The sequence below is a fragment of the Pavona decussata genome, unplaced genomic scaffold (assembly GCF_977016875.1).
Source record: "Pavona decussata unplaced genomic scaffold, jaPavDecu1.1 SCAFFOLD_403, whole genome shotgun sequence".
Taxonomy (NCBI): domain Eukaryota; kingdom Metazoa; phylum Cnidaria; class Anthozoa; order Scleractinia; family Agariciidae; genus Pavona; species Pavona decussata.
Window position 1 is genome coordinate 22,501 of NW_028145772.1, and position 20,754 is coordinate 43,254.

The following is a 20,754-nucleotide window of genomic DNA, read 5'->3' on the forward strand; positions in this document are numbered from 1 at the left end:
ATTCACTGCAATGTTTCTCTCCCCCCAAATTTTCTTTGTTGACTGCTGCATAGATTGGAATGTTTGAATCCAAGTCGTAAGAAGCGGGTCCCTCTAGGACATTATACACCGGGTCTTGCAAACTTGTGGGTTCAAGAATGCCATCTTCCTCTGCGCCACTAAGGTAAGGCTCTTCCAGAGTGTTGTAAAATGGTTCTTCATTGTTACCTTGGGAACTGTAGTTTGCGTTGGATTCTTCCAAAGTGTTGTAGAATGGCTCGTTCACAGATACCGTGCCACAATACTCAGACCTCCCCGAACCGTCTTGAGAAGGGTCTTCCAAAGTGTTGTAATCTGGTTCCACTCGATTTGGATCGATGCTCTCAACTCCTCTGGGGATCGTTGCTAATATCTCCTCGTAGTCAGAGTATTGGCCCTCTACCTCATTATCTGGGGAGGGCACCTGGACATCATTGCGGACCGGTTCCTGAGCATTTCGGTGCCCATAGATGTTATGTCCCTCCGGAACATCAAGAGAGGCATACAATTCGCAAGAGTGGGTATTTCCTGAAAAAGAACAGGGGATGATTATCAGAAAGTTCTATGCGGGAATACGAAAATAAAGTAAAAATTGAGGCAGTGTCTTCAAGTAACTTGGAATGAAGAAAGCTTATAGATATATGTATATTGCTGAGATTCCAGTTTGCATTTACGTTTGTGATCATAGACCAAAATAACAGAATGGTCAGGAGATTTTGTAATAATCTCGTATTAATACCTGTTTCGTCATTACTGGTATTGACGCAACCATTCTGATCCTCAGGCTTGCATGCTGCGTTCCTCTTTGAGCTCGCACCCAAAATGTTCTAAGAGAGTAAAGAGAAATATAGGAACCACAAATATCGGACTTGTTTTTCCGAGTATGCCTGTGTCACTGAGTGAATAATACATCATTCTCATTTATTTACCAGCCTTAAAATATGCCACAACGATTATTCCATTGGGTATATACCACACATCGACATTCAAATCCTACTAGTATGCAGGATGTTCAGTGCTCACCACAGCCTGGTTTAATAGCCTAGCTAATAGCGAAAGGCCTTAGATTCCACTCCCGTTAGGCGAACTCGGATTTCTTTTTTCCGATATTACGCCTGTGTCACTGACTGAATAACACATCATTCTTATTTCATTTGTTGCATTTATGAATTTTTTTCACTAACTTCGTGAAAGGATAACTGACGCATGAGCCGTGAGTAGCCAACATAACTAGAGCTTAACTCGATTCATAAGCATGGAGCAACTAGACGTATTCATTTGCTATTCCTCCTTAAAAGGGATGCAAATTCACCACAAGGCTATCCTACACAAGTTTACCGCCGGTGCCCATTGATAACTTGCTTGTTAAGAAAAGACAAAGTGAAGCAAAGTTTCATGTCTAAGGAAGCAGTACGACGAAGGCTAAGCCTTGAAAAACCGTTCTAACTGCCAACCACTAACCCACATCGCCCTTACTGAATGTCCCAAACATACTTCTCTATTCCAGGTACCTTCCAATGCAGCATAATATTTTAATCACATTTTAAATTACCTCAGTTCGTTGTTTTAGTATTTTTAAAAAAATTAATTGAAATGAAAAGAGTCTCCCAAATGCATCGTATAGTGTTAAGCATTACCGCTTTCATTTGATGAGCTGTAGGCGTATGGGCGTCCTTTCTGTAAACACACAAAAAGGAAAGAAGCGTTAAGGGCTTTAAGAGCCATACTTGAAGCTGAGATCCTGTTTTTGTAATCGCATGTTGATGTTCATGATGGAAAGTTAAGCTTTAGGACTCTGTAAAATCAATTGAAAGCTTTTTGTCGTTAAAAGTAAATCCTGTTCACAACAGCCTTTTTTGGGAACAGAGGTAAAGGCACTCTTACACCCTCCCCCACCATCTCCCCCCTTCCTTGGTATTAATGTCATAACAATGAACCTTCACAAGCAAGTTGCAACATTACAAAGATATCCTACAGAGTGTGTGAGCTACTTGCCTTAAATAACGTAGCCATTACACAATGAAAACCAAAAAAAGCACAATCTCTGATTTATCGATTGACAAAAAAAAAAAAACAAGAAATAGAAAATATTAATAACTGAACGTTAACCTGATCTTTTTAAATATCAGTTTAAGTTAGGGTTAAATCTTCTTGTAATTGTGAAAAACATTCTGGGTTATCAAAATAATAAAGGTTGTTACATCTTATACCAAATTAATCCCAGACAATTCTGAGGAAAGTCCGAAAATTTCTTGGCGTTTTCTTGTAAATTTACTTTTTGTAGATAGGGTTAATTTTCAAGTTCGAAACTAACTGAGATCATGACAGAAATTCTTTAAAGAACATACATCATTTAGCAAGAGATAAGAAATACTGACTTAATTTAGACTTGCCCAAACTCGTTACTACTTCGTGAAGATAAATCAAGGGCGTCGCTACCAATGTGATGTTAATTATCATTAACCTCAGTTTTGTGAACTTTTGCTTTGATTTTCTCAGAAGCTATATCAGAAATGACGAAGAGTGTTTAATGCAACTTCCAAACTCGAAGATGGGTTTAAAAAACATCGTAGCATCTCGTTTTCTTCAACCCTTTTCTCGTTGTTTGGAAATCGGATGAAACACTCTTCCTCGTGTTTGATATATTACATTGAGACGGTTACCTGGATTTGCGACGTCGATAGCAAAAGACAGCTGCGATGAACAGTATTACAATTGCTGTGGAAAGAGTTACTCCAATTATGATACCCAATGAAGATGAACTGTCGTCATTTCCCATTTGCCTAATTCCCGAGCTTGGTTGAGAAGGATTCTGTTGATGATGAAGATGAAAACTTTATTTGATTTAAAAGATGGTTAAAATTAAAACGGTTACCTGAGATTTCGATTCCCTTCGCCCCATTTGGGAGTGGGGGAGGGGGTGCTTATGTTAATACTTTACTTCAATTAACTCTACGAGTCTACCAGAGTCTCGATCAACAAAGGTAACGGCCATTGAAAAAGTGGGCAGTAGCAGGTCTCACATGCATGCTTGGAAAAAGCAGGGGGTGAAGGATGTGGTAACGAGTGATATGTCCCTGTCGTTTTCTTTAATTCCCTTTGCTTCACAAGCCTCCCTGAAGTATTCACAGGGAATCATGTGAATAACACGATCGTGTTTAACCACCATCTTAACAAGTTTTATTATAGTAAAATCAATTGAAATTCCAGTTAACTTAATTCCTAGGCTCCTAACTAAGAAACGTTGTTGTTACTGTCGCTGTGAATGACATAAGGAAGTAAAATAATACACCCTTTCGTTGTTTAAACTTTCTAATTTACCTGAGATGGATCATTTGTAGGCTGGGTAGAGGTCTCTAAGAAGACCTGTAAAAAAAGTTAATAGTTCCAAAAACGCTTTAGTTTCTCAAGCAGCACAGCGGTTTCTGGCGGTCATATTGCACTCCTCCCCTACATACAACTCCACTAAAACATTTGCGTAGGGGGTGGGGGACAGAAAGACCACATAATGGATTGCAAATACCAAGGGAGGGTTTGAAAGTGACCATGTTATAATCTGATTGGACAATTGCAGATCGTAACAGCACGCGTTTCTCTAGAACTTCGAATTTCGAACCCGTACATCACGCAGCTCTTTCTTTTAAGGGATTGTTTCTAGGGAGGGATTGTCTTTCATCGTATAAACATTATTTTATGAAAAATAAAGCGGTCAGTTGGACATCCAATAAGATATAAAAATGGTATGTACTTGTGCACTTATCATTATTTAAGCTTAGCAAAATGTGAATACCGTCGATGGCGTCGACGTTGGCGTTGTTCTTGTTGTGGAGTATGAGGAAGTTGCTGTGGGAGCCATCGTTGATGAAAAGCCATCCACATGGAGTTTCGTTATAGGACCTGCCAGTAAAAAATATCATTTCAGATTGCCTGGTCAGGACGAAATTCCACTATTGAGATAAAAAGGAAGCGAAACGGAGAAAGCTTTTACACAATTGCAACGGCTTATACATAATTTTGAAACAAAAATTACAAAGGAGCCCTGAAAATTAAAATTTCTCTTGTATTATTACATCCTTTTAAGCCTGAGTTTATTTTGAATTCCTGGAGGTCACTTCCCTTTGTAACCTCAAGATCTTTAAAACTTTAACAATGAACACTGATGAGCAAGTAGTAGGTCCAAAATATAATTCTTCCTTTGTCTTCCGCAAAATGAAACTATAACGTCGCATGTCTCAGGAAACCGTTCAAATTTACCAGAAAAAAATAAGAAAAAGCAATAAGAAAATACCAAACTAGTGCCAAAAATGTACAAGTAACGACGACACCCTTAAGAGTGCCTGACTGTAACTTTCGAGAATCGCTGGCCAAGCTTGAAAAATCGAAACTCCTGATAATTTGCCTGAAGTTTACTTTTGGGGAACTATCTTCGAAAATATTATTTGAATGTTCTGAAAATTTATAGTTTTCGAGAATTTTGGAGAAAACGAAATTACGGGTTTTGCCTCATTAATTATGCAAAAATCTCAGTCAAAATTAGCCAAGTTCAATACGCTTGTGTTGAAACAGTACGCAACGCTAGAAAACGAGGTCGGTTTTGAGTAAGAGCATTACTCACCAACTTTCTACCAATGGGACCTATATAAACTTTTGTAGAACTTTGGAGGGTCTTATGGCTCTTTGAAAAATTGACATTTTGAGGACTTCGCGATGAGGTGAAAATTGAGTAAGTTTGAAGGTTTAAAATGCATCTTGGTATGTCAGATATCGACTCGAGAGGAACATTACGATGAAGCTTGGGTCTTCGTCCTTAATAATACGAAATAAAAAATCTGGGCAATCAATGCACGCGCTGACGAAAACCAAAGGTAGTGAGGCTTCGTTAACAAATTTGCATAATTCGAAACTGTTGAGAAAATGCTTTGTTGTGGCGACTCGGTGAAAACATTTACCCAAGCTATCTTCAAATGGTCATTTTATCTCATATTGCATTTGTCTGTTTCTCTTTCTTGTTTAATAACGTGGTAGAAAAGGTCTGGACAAAAAAAAAGTGCGTGATCGGAAAAGAAAATATTCGCCAAATTGTGGTGGGAAAATTTGCATAATGCAAATCTCCCAATAAATCTTTCTGCAAAGGAATCTGATTGGGAAGGTTTCGCTAAGAGTCTATTTGAGCGAAACCCTCCATATAAAAGAAGTCAAAACAACGTTTAATAATCCGATTTCAACAAATAATTGTCGAATCTTAACTTTTAAATAATAGTGCCAAACTGATGCTCGCTATTGCGTTACCTGCGTCACGTCAATAGCTGTCGATATTGCCCACAAACTAACTTGTGCTGCAAAATTGCCATTCACAACAACTAGAAAAAAGACCTCACCTGGCTTTATTTACTGGCATATAAGCGGTTTTGCTAAAAATTAAACGTTCACATGACACTGGAATCACCTTTAAAAAATACACGCTTGTCAAATGAGTGTGAAAGTTAGACATAGAGTCGGTCAAAGTGAATATTATTAATTAAATCAAGTTTGTTTACTGGAATGCTTTTTCAAATAGCTAGTCCAACCTTTTTCGGTGGCCTTCCAAATAATAATCACCCAGAAGCGGGTCAGTAAAAAAAAAACTATCGTTCGTGCTGTTTGATACTGTACTTTCGCAAGCGACTGAAAAACAATGTCAGCCGGCACGCCATATTTTAACGTAATTACTGGTATGAAATAACGCACATGTACGGATACACGCTTGAAAACCTGTGTGCCAGTTTTCGTTGAACAAAATAATACTCATTTCTTCCTACAGTCCACATTGGCTGTAGGGCATGCATTTATCTTTGTCGAATGTCAACAACAGAAACACGGCTATCTCAGTGACACTGTATACACCACAGGGAGCCCACACAAACCGTGTGACTGGTGACTGTTTACAAAATTTAAAGGATTTGTATGGAAATATTATAAGGTTCGTATTATAGCCAAATGTTAGGGAAAATATTTATCTGAAAAGTCACAATAAATTTAAACTTACCTCAATCGTTGTGCTTTGTCGTTCTTTTGCCAGAAAACGGCGAATTTAGGCGATTTTGAAGGTTTTGCTTTCGTCGTTTACCTGAGCGTTATATAGAGAGACAAGGGAGGAAAACTCTGTCAGGAATGCTCCAGCGCCGAGGCGATTTTCACCCGGAAATTCGAATCGCCCCGCTTCCAAACCCAGCACCAGTAAAGTCGAGATGTTTTGCTTTCCTCTCGTATCATTCGATCGAAAATCCGTTCAAAACGAGAAGCGCCAGCCGCCGAAGAAAACCAAGATATCGGCATTCGAAGTTCAAATTCACCGTAACAAATTTTTGTGTGCAGGTCAAGAACTGTCACGCTGACTGCTCCATTCTGATTGGATGCGGTAAATGCTGTGGTTAACAAAGCCCATTCATAAATCACTCCCATGGGAGAGGAAGCGTGGTCAAATTGAGAGCAAATTGATACTAACTGCCCTGGGGTGAGGTGAGTAGCGCGTGACCGAAAACCGACACGACGAAAACGCTCTTTGTTCTCCTTAGCCAATAAGAGATGAGGTCAGCTTCTTTTGAAATTCCAGATCAGTTCGATCGGTAAACCCTACTGGTACGATGTTGTCTACTCTAAAGCAGATAAATTCAAATACAAATGGCAGTGACGAAAAGAAAAGGAAGATCGAAGGAACATCTGTGTCACTCTATGTGTGCGTTAAAGCCTGGTAAGTTCCAGAGTGTAAAATTACGATTTTCATCAAAGTCAAACTCAGGAAAGGATTTTCAAAATACTCTATGTTCAAAACAAACTTCCACAATATAATGAATATTTAGGGTTGATAACTGATCGATATAAGCACTATCGTATCCTATAGTTAAGCGCTAATTATACAGACGGTTAGCTTTCAATTATATATTATCACGTTGAAAAATGAAAAACTAAAAGTGTAATCAAATGGATAACGGGCATGTAGCCGCGCGATTTATATACACATTTTATTAGCCGGAACTTAAACGCGTTACATATCTTTTTAGGCTTCTACGAAACTATGAAATTGAGAAAGGAGCATATACCTTTCGTCAGGATCTTTTTGATGATATTGAGGGAGAAAAGGAGAACATCTGTGAGCCTTCAGCGGTGATTACCGTGAGAATGATTTGTAAAGCAATAAACGAATTATGGGTGAGCAAAGGAAGTGTCTGTCCTTCTCAGCGAACGCGACAGAAGATTAGAGAACGGGGATATTTTAACTTGAAGAAACGGCACATTGACAACGCTAGAGTGGGGCCTAAAGTGGAAGAAGAATGGAGTTACTTTACGAAGAAAGTCGCATCAGTTAGAGATGGTTGGCACGCGACAATTGACAACGAAACGTCTGTAAGTTTTATTCGTGTTGAGCCAGTAGAATACGATGGCGTACGGAATGTGACGGAAGTCAACTTGAAATATATAGAGGAGGAGAAGGCGGTGCAGATCAAGTTGAAATACCATCAACGAGAAATTTATTTGGAAAGTTTTCCTGACTTGGAAAGGCAACTGGAAAAGTTGAACATTTCCGAGAAAGCCAACTTCATTTTTAATTTTCTAGATGAGTCTGCCATTTGCCCTGGATTTTCGTGTGCCGACCTTCAAGATAACACGCCCTTATCAAACTTGTACCAAATCCACAATATTAAAAATGTACATGACAATACAACGTACAAGAAGATATTTTCTTCAAGATGCCTTCTTCTAAAAACGGAAGGTGCGCACTGTTCAGAGTGTGCGAAGGCCAAATATCTAATCGAGAGAATAAAAAAACGGCGCGAGTCGATGGATGACGTAAAGCTCGGAAACTCCCATATAAAAGTGACAGGGGTGCTCGTCGATTTTTGTTTTGTGGGGACAACATCATCTCGCGCCTGCCGCTGGCATCCTAAGTAAGTGAAAATTCACAATAATTTACCTTGACAGATGCGGATTTTGAGGAGACGTACCCTGCGCACAGACATTCATAGTTTCTTCCTGACTCTCCTGCACATAGGCCAAAAGAGCTACGAATCTGGTGGGGGAGGGGGGGGGGGGGATATGGGAAACTCCAATATAAAAGTGACAGGGGTGCTCGTCGATTTTTGTTTTGTGGGCGTGGCTCCAAATTTTTATCACCCACTTCTTTACAGTAACTACGATTCCAATGAACAGTTCCTATTTCCTCTCTGCAAACAGGATCATTAGACTGTGCGTGGAATTGTACTGTAAGAATCCTCATGTTCTGGATCCACTGAGGAAGTTTTTATACCTCCCCAGCAACAGAACTATAAGGTATTGTTTAATCATCTGTTTACACATGTACAATGTTCAAAAGAATGGGCTTTGTTAACCACAACATTTACCGCATCCAATCAGAATGGAGCAGTCAGCGTGACAGTTCTTGACCTGCACACAAAAATTTGTTACGGTGAATTTGAACTTCGAATGCCGATATCTTGGTTTTCTTCGGCGGCTGGCGCTTCTCGTTTTGAACGGATTTTCGATCGAATGATACGAGAGGAAAGCAAAACATCTCGACTTTACTGGTGCTGGGTTTGGAAGCGGGGCGATTCGAATTTCCGGGTGAAAATCGCCTCGGCGCTGGAGCATTCCTGACAGAGTTTTCCTCCCTTGTCTCTCTATATAACGCTCAGGTAAACGACGAAAGCAAAACCTTCAAAATCGCCTAAATTCGCCGTTTTCTGGCAAAAGAACGACAAAGCACAACGATTGAGGTAAGTTTAAATTTATTGTGACTTTTCAGATAAATATTTTCCCTAACATTTGGCTATAATACGAACCTTATAATATTTCCATACAAATCCTTTAAATTTTGTAAACAGTCACCAGTCACACGGTTTGTGTGGGCTCCCTGTGGTAGCCCAAGCTCTATGAGCGTTCAAGAGACCTTTGTTTGACCTTTGTATTGTCACGTTGTAATTCGAGTGTCACGATGAGTGTTACACAATGGCGTAAATTATAGGGGTTTGTATGGGAATTTACGAGAGTGTTTTGGAGTCGAAAATAAAGGGCATAAATGGAACAAAAATAGCTTACCTTGTCTCTTGATGTCTTGCTAGTGTTTGTGTGCCATATTATGGCCATTTCAGTACGATTCCAGTGGGTTTTTAAGGGTTTGCTGAACATTTTCCTCAATCTATATCCTGCTCTATATGTCCCCAAAAGGTTGGTCACTTCAGTAGCAATAGTATTTCTTTGAAATACGTTAACAAGGAAGACAGTATAAAAGACCGAAGAGTCGCGGACAAAGGACTGCGGACCGCGGACTGGGTGTAGGTGGACTATAGACTACGGACTGGGTTTAAAGGAGAACTGAAGTATGACAATCATATCTTTCTTGTATTCATTTTCGTTAAGTTTAAGATGTATAATATGGCGTGCCGGCTGACATTGTTTTTCAGTCACTTGCGAAGGTACAGTATCAAACAGCAAGAACAGAGAGGGGTTTTTTTTACTGACCCGCTTCTGTGTGATTATTATTTGGAAGGCCACCGAAAAAGGTTGGACTAGCTATTTGAAAAAGCATTCCAGTAAACAAACTTGATTTAATTAATAATATTCACTTTGACGGACTCTATGTCTAACTTTCGCACTCATTTGACAAGTGTGTATTTTTTAAACATGATTCCAGTGTCATATGAACGTTGAATTTTTTGCAAAACCGCTTATATGCCAGTAAATAAAGGTCTTTTTCCTAGTTGTTATAATGGCAATTTTGCAGTACAAGTTAGTTTGAGGGCAATATCGACAGCTATTGACGTGACGCAGGTAACGCAATAGCGATCATCAGTTTGGCACTATATAAATTTAAAGGTTAAGATTCGACAATTATTTGTTGAAATCGGATTATTAAACGTTGTTTTGACTCCTTTTATAATAGACTCTTAACGAAACCTTCCCAATTAGATTCCTTTGCAGAAAGATTTATCGGGAGATTTGCATTATGCAAATTTTCCCACCACAATTTGGCGAATATTTTCTTTTCCGATCACACACTTTTTTTTGTCCAGACCTTTTCTACCACGTTATTAAACAAGAAAGAGAAACAGACAAATGCAATATGAGATAAAATGACCATTTGAAGATAGCTTGGGTAAATGTTTTCACCGAGTCGCCACAACAAAGCATTTTCTCAACAGTTTCGAATTATGCAAATTTGTTAACGAAGCCTCACTACCTTTGGTTTTCGTCAGCGCGTGCATTGATTGCCCAAATTTTTTATTTCGTATTATTAAAGACGAAGACCCAAGCTTCATCACAATGTTCCTCTCGAGCCGATATCTGACATACCAAGATGCGTTTTAAACCTTCAAACTTACTCAATTTTCACCTCATCGCGAAGTCCTCAAAATGTCAATTTTTCAAAGAGCCATAAGACCCTCCAAAGTTCTACAAAAGTTTATATAGGTCCCATTGGTAGAAAGTTGGTGGGTAATGCTCTTACTCAAAACCGACCTCGTTTTCTAGCGTTGCGTACTGTTTCAACACAAGCGTATTGAACTTGGCTAATTTTGACTGAGATTTTTGCATAATTAATGAGGCAAAACCAGTAATTTCGTTTTCTCCAAAATTCTCGAAAACTATAAATTTCCAGAACATTCAAATAATATTTTCGAAGATAGTTCCCCAAAAGTAAACTTCAGGCAAATTATCAGGAGTTTCGATTTTTCAAGCTTGGCCAGCGATTCTCGAAAGTTACAGTCAGGCACTCTTAAAACGTTTTAGAAAAAGATAAAAAATACACATTTCGAAAACAATCTTGTTGCTTTGGAAAGACGTCGCCTAGCAATTTGACGGACGAAATTGTTGTCAGATACATCACTGAAAAATCACAAAGTTTAGTCGTGTCTCCTTTAATATAAAAAAAGTCATTAGTGCACAAAGTCAGCGCAGGTTGAACAGCCCAAACACAAAACCAGCAAGGTAGAGATTTGCAGATCTCAGAACAAGTGTATCGATCAATAGAAATTATAAGTTAATTAAGTAAAGCCTTTCAGTAATTTGGTCCTGTGTCAGGACCAAATTCTGTAGTGAAGTAGGAGTCAGTGTCTCTCAGCTTGAGGGTATACAAGTTATGGGGATGTAATATGTGATGCCAGGTCCAAATATGTGCTATTAGGTGGGAATTAGACCCACAAGGTTCAGGATGTTACCCCCATCCCCTCCCCGCGTCCGTAAGAAAACGATCAATTCTCCACACAAAGTCCCCGCTGAAGTCATCCCACCGAAAAAAAGGCTGAACTTACATGTAAGATTGCCTTCTTGTTTGAAGAGGAGACAGGCTTTCTTGTTCTTATAACGACCTGATTGGCAACTGATACCTAGATTGACGATCCGGCCTTGAAACGAGTTATCTGTGACCTGTACGAAAACAAACAAAAAAAGTCCATTCATTTATTATAAAAAGTAGGAATAGTTGCAAAACAAGCGGAATGTATTTTCATTAAAAAAAAAAAAGAAGAAAAACATGACTAGATACGTAAATGCAAATACAATTTCGGCTTGAGAACATTTTAAGTACGTCTTGCCTTCTGTGGAGTGATGTTGATCAATGTACAAGAAACATAGTCAGCAACTGCAATTTATGAAACATATAAACTATTCTTAAGAACGGTTTGCTGTAAGGACCGACTAAGCGTATACAAAATAGAAAAAACCGATTTCCCCAAACTTTGCCAGAATAAAGGGCTTGGTGAACTACCTCTAAAAATATAAGTTTCATTTTGTTTAGAGCTTTATTTATTTTGGGGGAATTTTTTTAAGATTTTACCCATGGAGGCGGGCTAAAATCACGCCGAAGTAGGCACTTTTGTAGAAGCTCCCTTTTATACAAGGAGCCTTTTCTAGAAAAGATTAACCCAACAGAAGGAACAATTTTATTTTCTTAGATGACTAGCGGCGTTAAAGTTAAATAAAACGTAAACATGAATTTTTGACCAATTTTTTAAGTTGCGCCTTTTTACCGGTGATTATAACAACCTAATTTTGGCTAAATTCAAGGACAAAAAAAGCATTTTGGTACATCGCTTTGCCCCACGAAACTACACTCCGGGAAAACATAATCATTTCAACTAAACATTGATCGAATAAAAAATTGGGGTAAATTAAACAGCGAGTTCTCAGAGCGTTTTCAAAACATGTCACTTCAGCAATTAAGAGCGACCTTTGACCTTTTATATCGAGGGGAAATATAAACGAGAGCTCATAAACCTTGACTTTCCTTCGCCGAAAGACGCTTATTTTTACTCTGCTGGCACATTTTGAGTAAAGGAAAACTACACATTTGAATTTGAAGTTATGTACTAGCTATGAAAGATAATTTGAAAAGCAAAATTAGCAATTCAATTCGACTTTGCGTAGGCGGTTCCAATTTGTTTACTACGAAATTGCGATTCTAAAGCCTGTTTACAATACAAATACGGCATCAACTACAAGGTAAACCCCATTCTACTGAATGATTAATAAATCCTTCTTACCTTAGAGATCTTTTCCTGCCTAAAAAACACGGTCCGTGTTCATTGCAAAAGTGTATTGACCGAGATCGCGGAACGCCTCAAGTCAAAGAACAAGTTAACGAAACCACAGGAATGCCAGGAGTACATTTCGTAATAAGATGTGTACTTACATATTTCGGTATACTATGACACGTCAATTCAAAACGCCTTTTTTTCTTTTCGGACACTAAGATGTAATATCTTAATTACTTAAAGATCACGAAAATTGAAAAGAGCGCCGTGTCCCGAAAGCTAACTTCTTTTGTTCGTTGCACGTTGTACTTGCTGAGTGTACAGTGGAGTTTATCGTCGGTGGCTACGACCACCGGAGTCAGTGGTGCTTATATATGGCTGTGTGTGAATATGGGTAGACTGTAGGGGGAACATGGGGTTCAAGTGTGAACAATTTAGCCAATGTGAAAAGCTTAATCCTTGCCAAGGATACCAAATCCACGCAAGGGCATCTGCGTTATTGCAACACTCGAGAGGCTATGTAAGACTGAAGCAAAGTTGTTTAATATCGGCACGGGCAGGTATGTTTTAGTGGTGTGTACTGTGTATATGAATGCCCAACATAAATTAATTTAAAAATATTTACTCTCAAAACAAAGAAAGTTTTTTTTTTCTTTTCCTTCTTTTTTAACGTTGAAAGTTACAATTAACCTCTAACTCAGCTAACGTGGTTAAATTTGCGTTTTTTATATCAAGAATCGTCACGGATCAGTAAGTTTTCGTTTATCTTTAAAGTGCTACTATGACGAAATTTGCGTCTTTCAAATCTAAGCCATTTTAAAACACAAACAAGTAGTCTGTATGAGAAGAAGAATGCTGTTTACTATTTTCAAATGTCTCTTTTTGTTCCAGAGATATTCAAGTTTTTAAAATATGCAAATTAGCCAAGTGATGACATCATAATATCAACCGAATTTTAATCAAATACTATGAACATCTTCTAAGGAGTAATTTTTAAACCAAAACCCTTCTGTAGCGAGCTTAACAGAGGTAAAAGGCCGCAAACGTTAGTAAACATTGCGATGTTTTCGATACGTTTACGAAACGCTTAAAATAATTTAATTTAATTAAAACTTGTTTAAAAGTCACGAAACAACTAAGCTACGGCAAAAGTAAAGGCAAAAAGCTTTCTTGTTGCTTTATAAATATACAAAGCGAAAAGTTTCCCTGATCATCAATACTTAAGTCCGTGAAGAACGATTTTTTGCCTAAAACCACAAAAGATGTACGGACGAGCATGATAGCCTTGTTTGTTTCACAAGAAGAGAACGTGACTTATTAGATTTGCGGGCCTTCAAGGAACCGAATGTATGTGACAAGAGAAATTGAATTTATTTGTTGGCTTCACACTACAAGCTAAGTTAGTTTCAAGTAAGATCTTGATTCAAGTGCACTTGAAAATCTCAAGTCACACTTTAGAAAACTTGGCTTCACACCTGGTGACAAAGTATACACTTGAAGCACAAGCTGCCAATCATCTTTCGCGGTAAAATCAGAAATGCGATTGCTCGCCGGAAAATCATGGAGCCTTTACAACGGAAAAACATTTCATGTTGTTTACTCTTTATTTTGTCTTTAATTTTAACTCAGAGAGTTTTAACATTACAGGAAATGCATAGGTACTTCATTGTTTACAAGTACTTGGCGACAAAACAAAAGAACAGGCGACATCTTCTGAACTGAAAATCGATGGTTCAGGCTGTCTGTAAAGATGAAATTCAAATAATTAAAGATCGTAAGTTTAACTATTTGAATCGGCTTTTCCTTCTTTTTTTATGTTTACTTACAAAAAAGACTGTTCCATGGAGTCCTCAAACTACGAGGCGTATCTCCAGCCATCCATTTTGATTATTTTTTGGGGGGGGGATTAATTTTAGGCACCGCAGCACGTGGCTTTCAGTTGGTTTCCCTTTTCCTATTGGTCAAGTACGTTCTCAAGTGTGGTGTTGGCCATGCTTGGCGGCGTACTTCGGCTTCTTTGAACTACGAACGTTTCCATGGTCACTAAGTAAAGCTCAAGTTGGTAGGGTTTACCCTTTCACACTCAAGTAGGTTTCAAGTGCACTTAGATTATACTTACAAGCTCTAGTGTGAAGCCCCCAATTAATTCATTCAGGTCGGGGGCGGAGGGGGGGGGGGGGGGGGAACAACAAATGTGGGCGGTGGTGAATAAAACATTAATGCATTCTATTTTCTATATGTTAAAATTTCCAAGGTAAAAAGCAAGGTAAAGTACCTGTAGTAATTGACTGTTTTACCTTCAAAGGCATTTTTGAGAAAAGCGAAAGTCACCTTGAGCTCACTATTTGACCGAGACATCGGGACACATTTGGTATCAGATGGCGTTCAAATAAGAGGATCTGTGCCGCTCCCATTGGATGGGCATGGCATGGGACGTCAGTGTCAGGGGAGAAGGGAATATCATCTATACATGCTAACGGCTTTTTTGGGGCGTCTACAGACGGATTCCACCCAAGGCGCAAAGCAGAGTCCCTTTCCGTGTTAAGAGATCTTGTAAAGGGGTATGGTAGTTGTAGCACCTCATACTACTACTCACCCGAGACAGTCGCCGCATCCCTATCTATAGTTTTGGCTGAAGTTTATTGTTTCATTATAATTATTACTTGTTTGTGATGCAGGGAATTTATTTCTATTTCTGTATCTTTTTTCACTTGAGACTTCGTTGGATTGACAGCAAGTGGTAAGATCACAAGAAAGAAAAAATGGGTACAGCCACAATGTGGAATTAGCCTATATCCTTCCCATTTTTATCGCAGTTTCCTAAATGTCACGGAGATCTGACAAGTCGCAACGTTTCTCATATAAAGGTAGTTCATTATTAATGGACAGTACAGTGCAAAACGAATCACTGTTATATAAATAAAAAGAGCTGTGCGGTCCCGGTATTGTACAATTTTATACAGTGCGATTCCTGTGGCTTTATTTGGTTAATCGTTTAGCGATCGGGCGGCTTAATAATTTTGCAATGAATGCAGGCTATGTCTTTTTTTTAGTCAAGAAAAGATCTCTAAGGTAATTGAATTGACGTGTCATAGTAATACCGAAATATGTAAAGTACACATCTCAGTACGAAATGTACTCCTGGCATTCCTGTGGTTTCGTTAACTTGCTCTTTGACTTGAGGCGTTCCGCGATCTCGGTCAATACACTTTTGCAATGAACACGGACCGTGTTTTTTAGGCAGGAAAAGATCTCTAAGGTAAGAAGGATTTATTAATCATTCAGTAGAATGGGGTTTACCTTGTAGTGGATGCCGTATTTGTGTTGTAAACAGACTTTAAAATCGCAATTGCGTGGTAAACCCCGGAGTAGTCAATCGATAAAATCGATAATCGATAGCATTCGATAACAATCGATAAAATTCGATTAATCTTTTCGATAAAAATCGATAAAAGATTTCGTTGTGAGTAATCGCTAATTATCGATTTTTCAATCGGGGCTATCGATTTCATCGATAAATATCGAATTTATCGAAACTAAATTATCGCTCTAATTTTCGCAACGGAACCACCGAAAGATATTAAAGAACTCGTAGAGACACTGATAACAACTTTCCTGATCATTGAACGATAACAATTGCTTCATCTTCTCTACAAACGTTTAGTATTACTCAGGGTGTGTTGTATTTGATCCCTGGTTGATTATTCCACTGTTTTATTTACTTGCTAATGTAACACAATCGCACGCCCGTTGCATTGCTCTTTCACCCAGTCTTTAAAGGGACAGATTTTCGTGATTTTTTGAGTAAAGATATAAACAAATCATCTAGAGGCCCTCGGGCTCGTAATCTAAATGTTAAATAAAAAAAACCAACGGAACAAAGGCAAAAGAGACACGACAACCCAGAAGAACCGAAGAAGAAGCCGGAAATGGAAAAATAATTTACGTTAACAATAAAATCAGGAAGAAAATCATAATGCAGTCCCTTTAGTCTCTTGCACAGTGCTTGAAAACAAACCATTTCATGGCCGCCTTTGAAATCTACATTTAAAGAGTCACAATCAAACGCTCCCTCAACGGAAACAGGATAATTTTTATCGATTCAATAACGATCGATGAATCCGATAAAATCGATAAAAATTAACACCTCGTCGGCGTGTGAGTATCGAATTTTATCGATTGACCGATAAAATCGATATCGTTTAAGTTCAATTTATCGATCGATATCGATTTATCGAATGATTTTCCGATATCAATTTTTATCGATTGACTACCCCGGGGGTAAACAAATCGGAACCGCCTACGCAAAGTCGAATTGAATTGCTAATTTTGCTTTTCAAATTATCTTTCATAGCTAGTACATAACTTTAAATTCAAATGTGTAGTTTTCCTTTACTCAAAATGTGCCAGCAGAGTAAAAATAAGCGTCTTTCGGCGAAGGAAAGTCAAGGTTTTATATGAGCTCTCGTTTATATTTCCCCTCGATATAAAAGGTCAAAGGTCGCTCTTAATTGCTGAAGTGACATGTTTTGAAAACGCTCTGAGAACTCGCTGTTTAATTTACCCCAATTTTTTATTCGATCAATGTTTAGTTGAAATGATTATGTTTTCCCGGAGTGTAGTTTCGTGGGGCAAAGCGATGTACCAAAATGCTTTTTTTGTCCTTGAATTTAGCCAAAATTAGGTTGTTATAATCACCGGTAAAAAGGCGCAACTTAAAAAATTGGTCAAAAATTCATGTTTACGTTTTATTTAACTTTAACGCCGCTAGTCATCTAAGAAAATAAAATTGTTCCTTCTGTTGGGTTAATCTTTTCTAGAAAAGGCTCCTTGTATAAAAGGGAGCTTCTACAAAAGTGCCTACTTCGGCGTGATTTTAGCCCGCCTCCATGGGTAAAATCTTAAAAAAATTCCCCCAAAATAAATAAAGCTCCAAACAAAACGAAACTTGTATTTTTAGAAGTAGTTCACTAAGCCCTTTATTCTGGCAAAGTTTGGGGAAATCGGTTTTTTCTATTTTGTATACGCTTAGTCGGTCCTTACAGCAAACCGTTCTTAAGAAAGTTACACGCTCTCGAACAACTAAACATAAGTGGCCCTTGTTAGTTTCGTTGTATTGTTTTTGTTTCAACTATCGAAGTAACGTGGACTCGTTTAGGTCTCCACGAGTTGGATTTCTTATCTGTTAGGTTCAGTTGAAATATTCGTTCCTCAAGTTGTAATCACCCTTAAATAGCCCCTCTTGGAGAGAGGATGCTAAATGAGGTGTCTATAAATTCATGTAAATCAGGAGATATTAGAAAATGAGATGAAGAAGAAGGAGATAAGAAGGAGAAAGTTGGTGATGGTGATGATGATGATGATGATGATGATGATGATGATGATGATGATGATGATGATGATGATGATGATGATGATGAACGAGTAGGGGGGGGGGGGTGAGAAAGAGAAGCCGTTAGGTGCTAATATTTTAAAGCAGTCTTACCATTAGAAAGGAAAAAGATTTGTTATTCCTTTTCGACCACTTAAGTTTAAAGCTCGCAATCGTTGCTAGTGGGTTTTTTTCGCCATGGCATCCAATAGACCAGGATAACGCGAGGTTGATATCACAGTCCTCAGGTAGTTTGGTTCTCCTTACCCACATGGTATTTAGCGTTCGTAGCTTTTGTTTAGCATCTTCTTTGAAAAATAAGCTGTTTTCCTTACAACCTATACATTGAATAAAAATAGGGCCCTAGGTCAATATTACTTTACAACAACATCAACTTTATTTACTAAAAGTAAACAATAAACTGCAAACGACCGCAAACGCAAGTATAAGCACGATCTGTAAACATGAGATCTAATCAGCCAGAAATAAACATAAGTGGAAAAACTCAAATAACTGTAAGGCTGATCTGACTGCATAGAAAAGTTAACACAACAGCGACATGATAGAGACCAAACCGAGAACCAACGACCAACCCTCCATTTCTAAGAAAATATATACTTAACAGTTCTTTCGGTCAGTCATTGCAATTTAGATCTAGACGGTTTGACTATTTTTACCAGACGATAAATCGACAGGTTACACGTTACACAATTTTTATCTTGGTTCCTTGATACGGACTCAACAGGAGGATCAATGATTACATGCTTGGCCTCATTAGCCTAGATTAGCAACAAAACTAGCTACAATAAACTGAAAGCTAGCTCCATAAATTGAAAGAGCTCGACAAACTTAGTATTTTTTAGAAAGTTTTAATAGGATTTGAGAAACGATTATCTATGGCATTGCTACCCAGTTATACATTCTTTGTGAATTTCACAGTTCTTGAAACCTAATTTATGTGACGGACATTGAACATATGACGTGTTATTTCAGTTTATCGTGTCCATTTCTTCTAAGTTTGTTGTTTGATATATGCTAATGAGGCAAAAAGCCTCTCCTATATGCAATGTGCAGTCAAAAAGTTGCAATTTACATAATTTGTATTTAAGGTGACTGTATCATAAGACAAACGAATCATCATAAAACAATTTAATAACGGGTATTGAACCTACTACGATAAACGATTACCACCAACTTGCTTTCCATAATGTACATGAATCGAATAGATTGTTCGAGACAATAAGCTTGAATGAATATCTTTAAAATTAAAGCTGTATTGGTAAGTTCGTCATCCATAGAAACCAAAAGTTCCGCTCAGTTTCGAGGGATAACTGAGTTTCGGTGTACAAAAGCTGCCTTCGGTAGAACTAAAAGGCTGTGCAAACAACTTCCTTGCCGATTTTAGTAACTGATGCTTAGCGAACTGCGAAACATTAAATGCAAAATCGTTTTGATTGCTCAATGCATGACTGAATGACATAATTCATGACTGTTTTGGACAGATAATAATAATTCATGCGACTGAACGTTGGAAATTTTTCAAATGTTGCACTGAGACAGGCACTAGTGCTCCCTACAAGGAAATAAAGCCAAGTTTAACAAAACATAACACTGCAGAGTAAAGGCAATTTAAGGAAACATAACACATTTGCTTCTTGTTCCTCTTATCAAAACTACCACGGAAACAAAAGTTGGAACATGGATTAATATTCTGAGATCTAGAAGATAATGGCTCAGCCATTGTCAACTGAAATGTCGGATGATGTTCTGCAATTTTAGGATGGACCAAGTGTCTTTTGCAATATGTTTATCATTTATCATACGTTAAGTAATTTTACACTAAAACTGAACTTGCTCCAACTAAAACTATACCCTTTCTCTCGAAAGGGGATTGTACAACTACGTATTCAAATGTTTCCAGAAGAAAACGAATACTCACCTAGTTGTTTTCGCACCTCTGTATTTTCACGGCATCTCCATTCATCGTTATAATATGTTAGAGTAGAGTTGGCCTCTGGGCAAGAACAAGAGTAACTGGGATTACCAGTACCCGTTGCAGTGCCACCGTTTTGTTCACACTCCGAGTTAGGGATGTTAAACAAGTCTGTGACATTTTTCCAGTTTTTGCCGATTATAGACCTGCCAATTTGTATTTCTTGTGAAAACGTAGTCTCGATGTAAAACAGAAGCGCTATGAAGATTTTGACACGGAGTAGATTCATCACTCGCATATCCGGTACAGCAAGAATATGCACTTGTATTTCTCAGTCTTTAGGAACACGAGTATTCAGCACCGAACGTAACTAATATACTTCCTACTCGTTCACCACAGTCGTATTTACCTTTGGAATTAGAAACGTCACTGTTATTTGCCCTTCGTCACGCCACTGAAATTTCTTTGTTTACAATACTTTCGATAATAAAGAGTTTCGAAACTTCAAATTCACTTCCGCAAGATAAACAGTAGGCCATAGGTACCATGGGGCCTTTTAAGGTAAATAAATACTTCAATAACTCTTCTATATGGGACTCACAGCATGACCGCCATTAGAGCTACGAGTAAAATATCAGATATTTTTGCCCTAGTGATACTGCTTTTGCTACTAGACAGCTCACAAAAATAAGTAAGAACCCTAAAACAAGTCCCATAAAATCTCGACTCTATCCTATTAGGAAGCGTTCTTCCTGCGTCGGACTCAATTACAAACAAATGCGGATCGTTCCCTTACCCTTTTAATCGATTTGTATTCAAAATTGTTAAACCTGGATTTAGACGGGTGTTCTACGCATGGCTAAGTAAATACTTTCATATATTGGCCTCGATTATAAAGGCAAAGTCTGAATGTCCGTGTGACGGTGTTA

At 38.2% G+C, this 20,754-nt stretch overlaps 1 protein-coding gene across 1 annotated transcript in view; it reads right to left on the reverse strand.

Moving 5' to 3' along the window:
• LOC146451055 (uncharacterized) overlaps window positions 1–20,208 on the reverse strand; it is a 21,844-nt gene extending 1,636 nt beyond the window's left edge. The window contains exons 1-9 of the mRNA XM_085099611.1: window positions 19,832–20,208; window positions 18,007–18,230; window positions 11,301–11,415; window positions 3,809–3,915; window positions 3,340–3,384; window positions 2,682–2,830; window positions 1,656–1,695; window positions 758–845; window positions 1–546 (exon numbers count right to left, since the gene is read on the reverse strand). The exon at window positions 1–546 is cut by the window's left edge and continues 1,636 nt beyond it. Coding sequence (XP_084955737.1) covers window positions 1–546; window positions 758–845; window positions 1,656–1,695; window positions 2,682–2,830; window positions 3,340–3,384; window positions 3,809–3,915; window positions 11,301–11,415; window positions 18,007–18,230; window positions 19,832–20,123 — 1,606 coding nt within the window. The 5' untranslated portion in view covers window positions 20,124–20,208. The remainder of the gene's footprint in view (window positions 547–757; window positions 846–1,655; window positions 1,696–2,681; window positions 2,831–3,339; window positions 3,385–3,808; window positions 3,916–11,300; window positions 11,416–18,006; window positions 18,231–19,831) is intronic.
• Window positions 20,209–20,754: the final 546 nt, after the last annotated feature.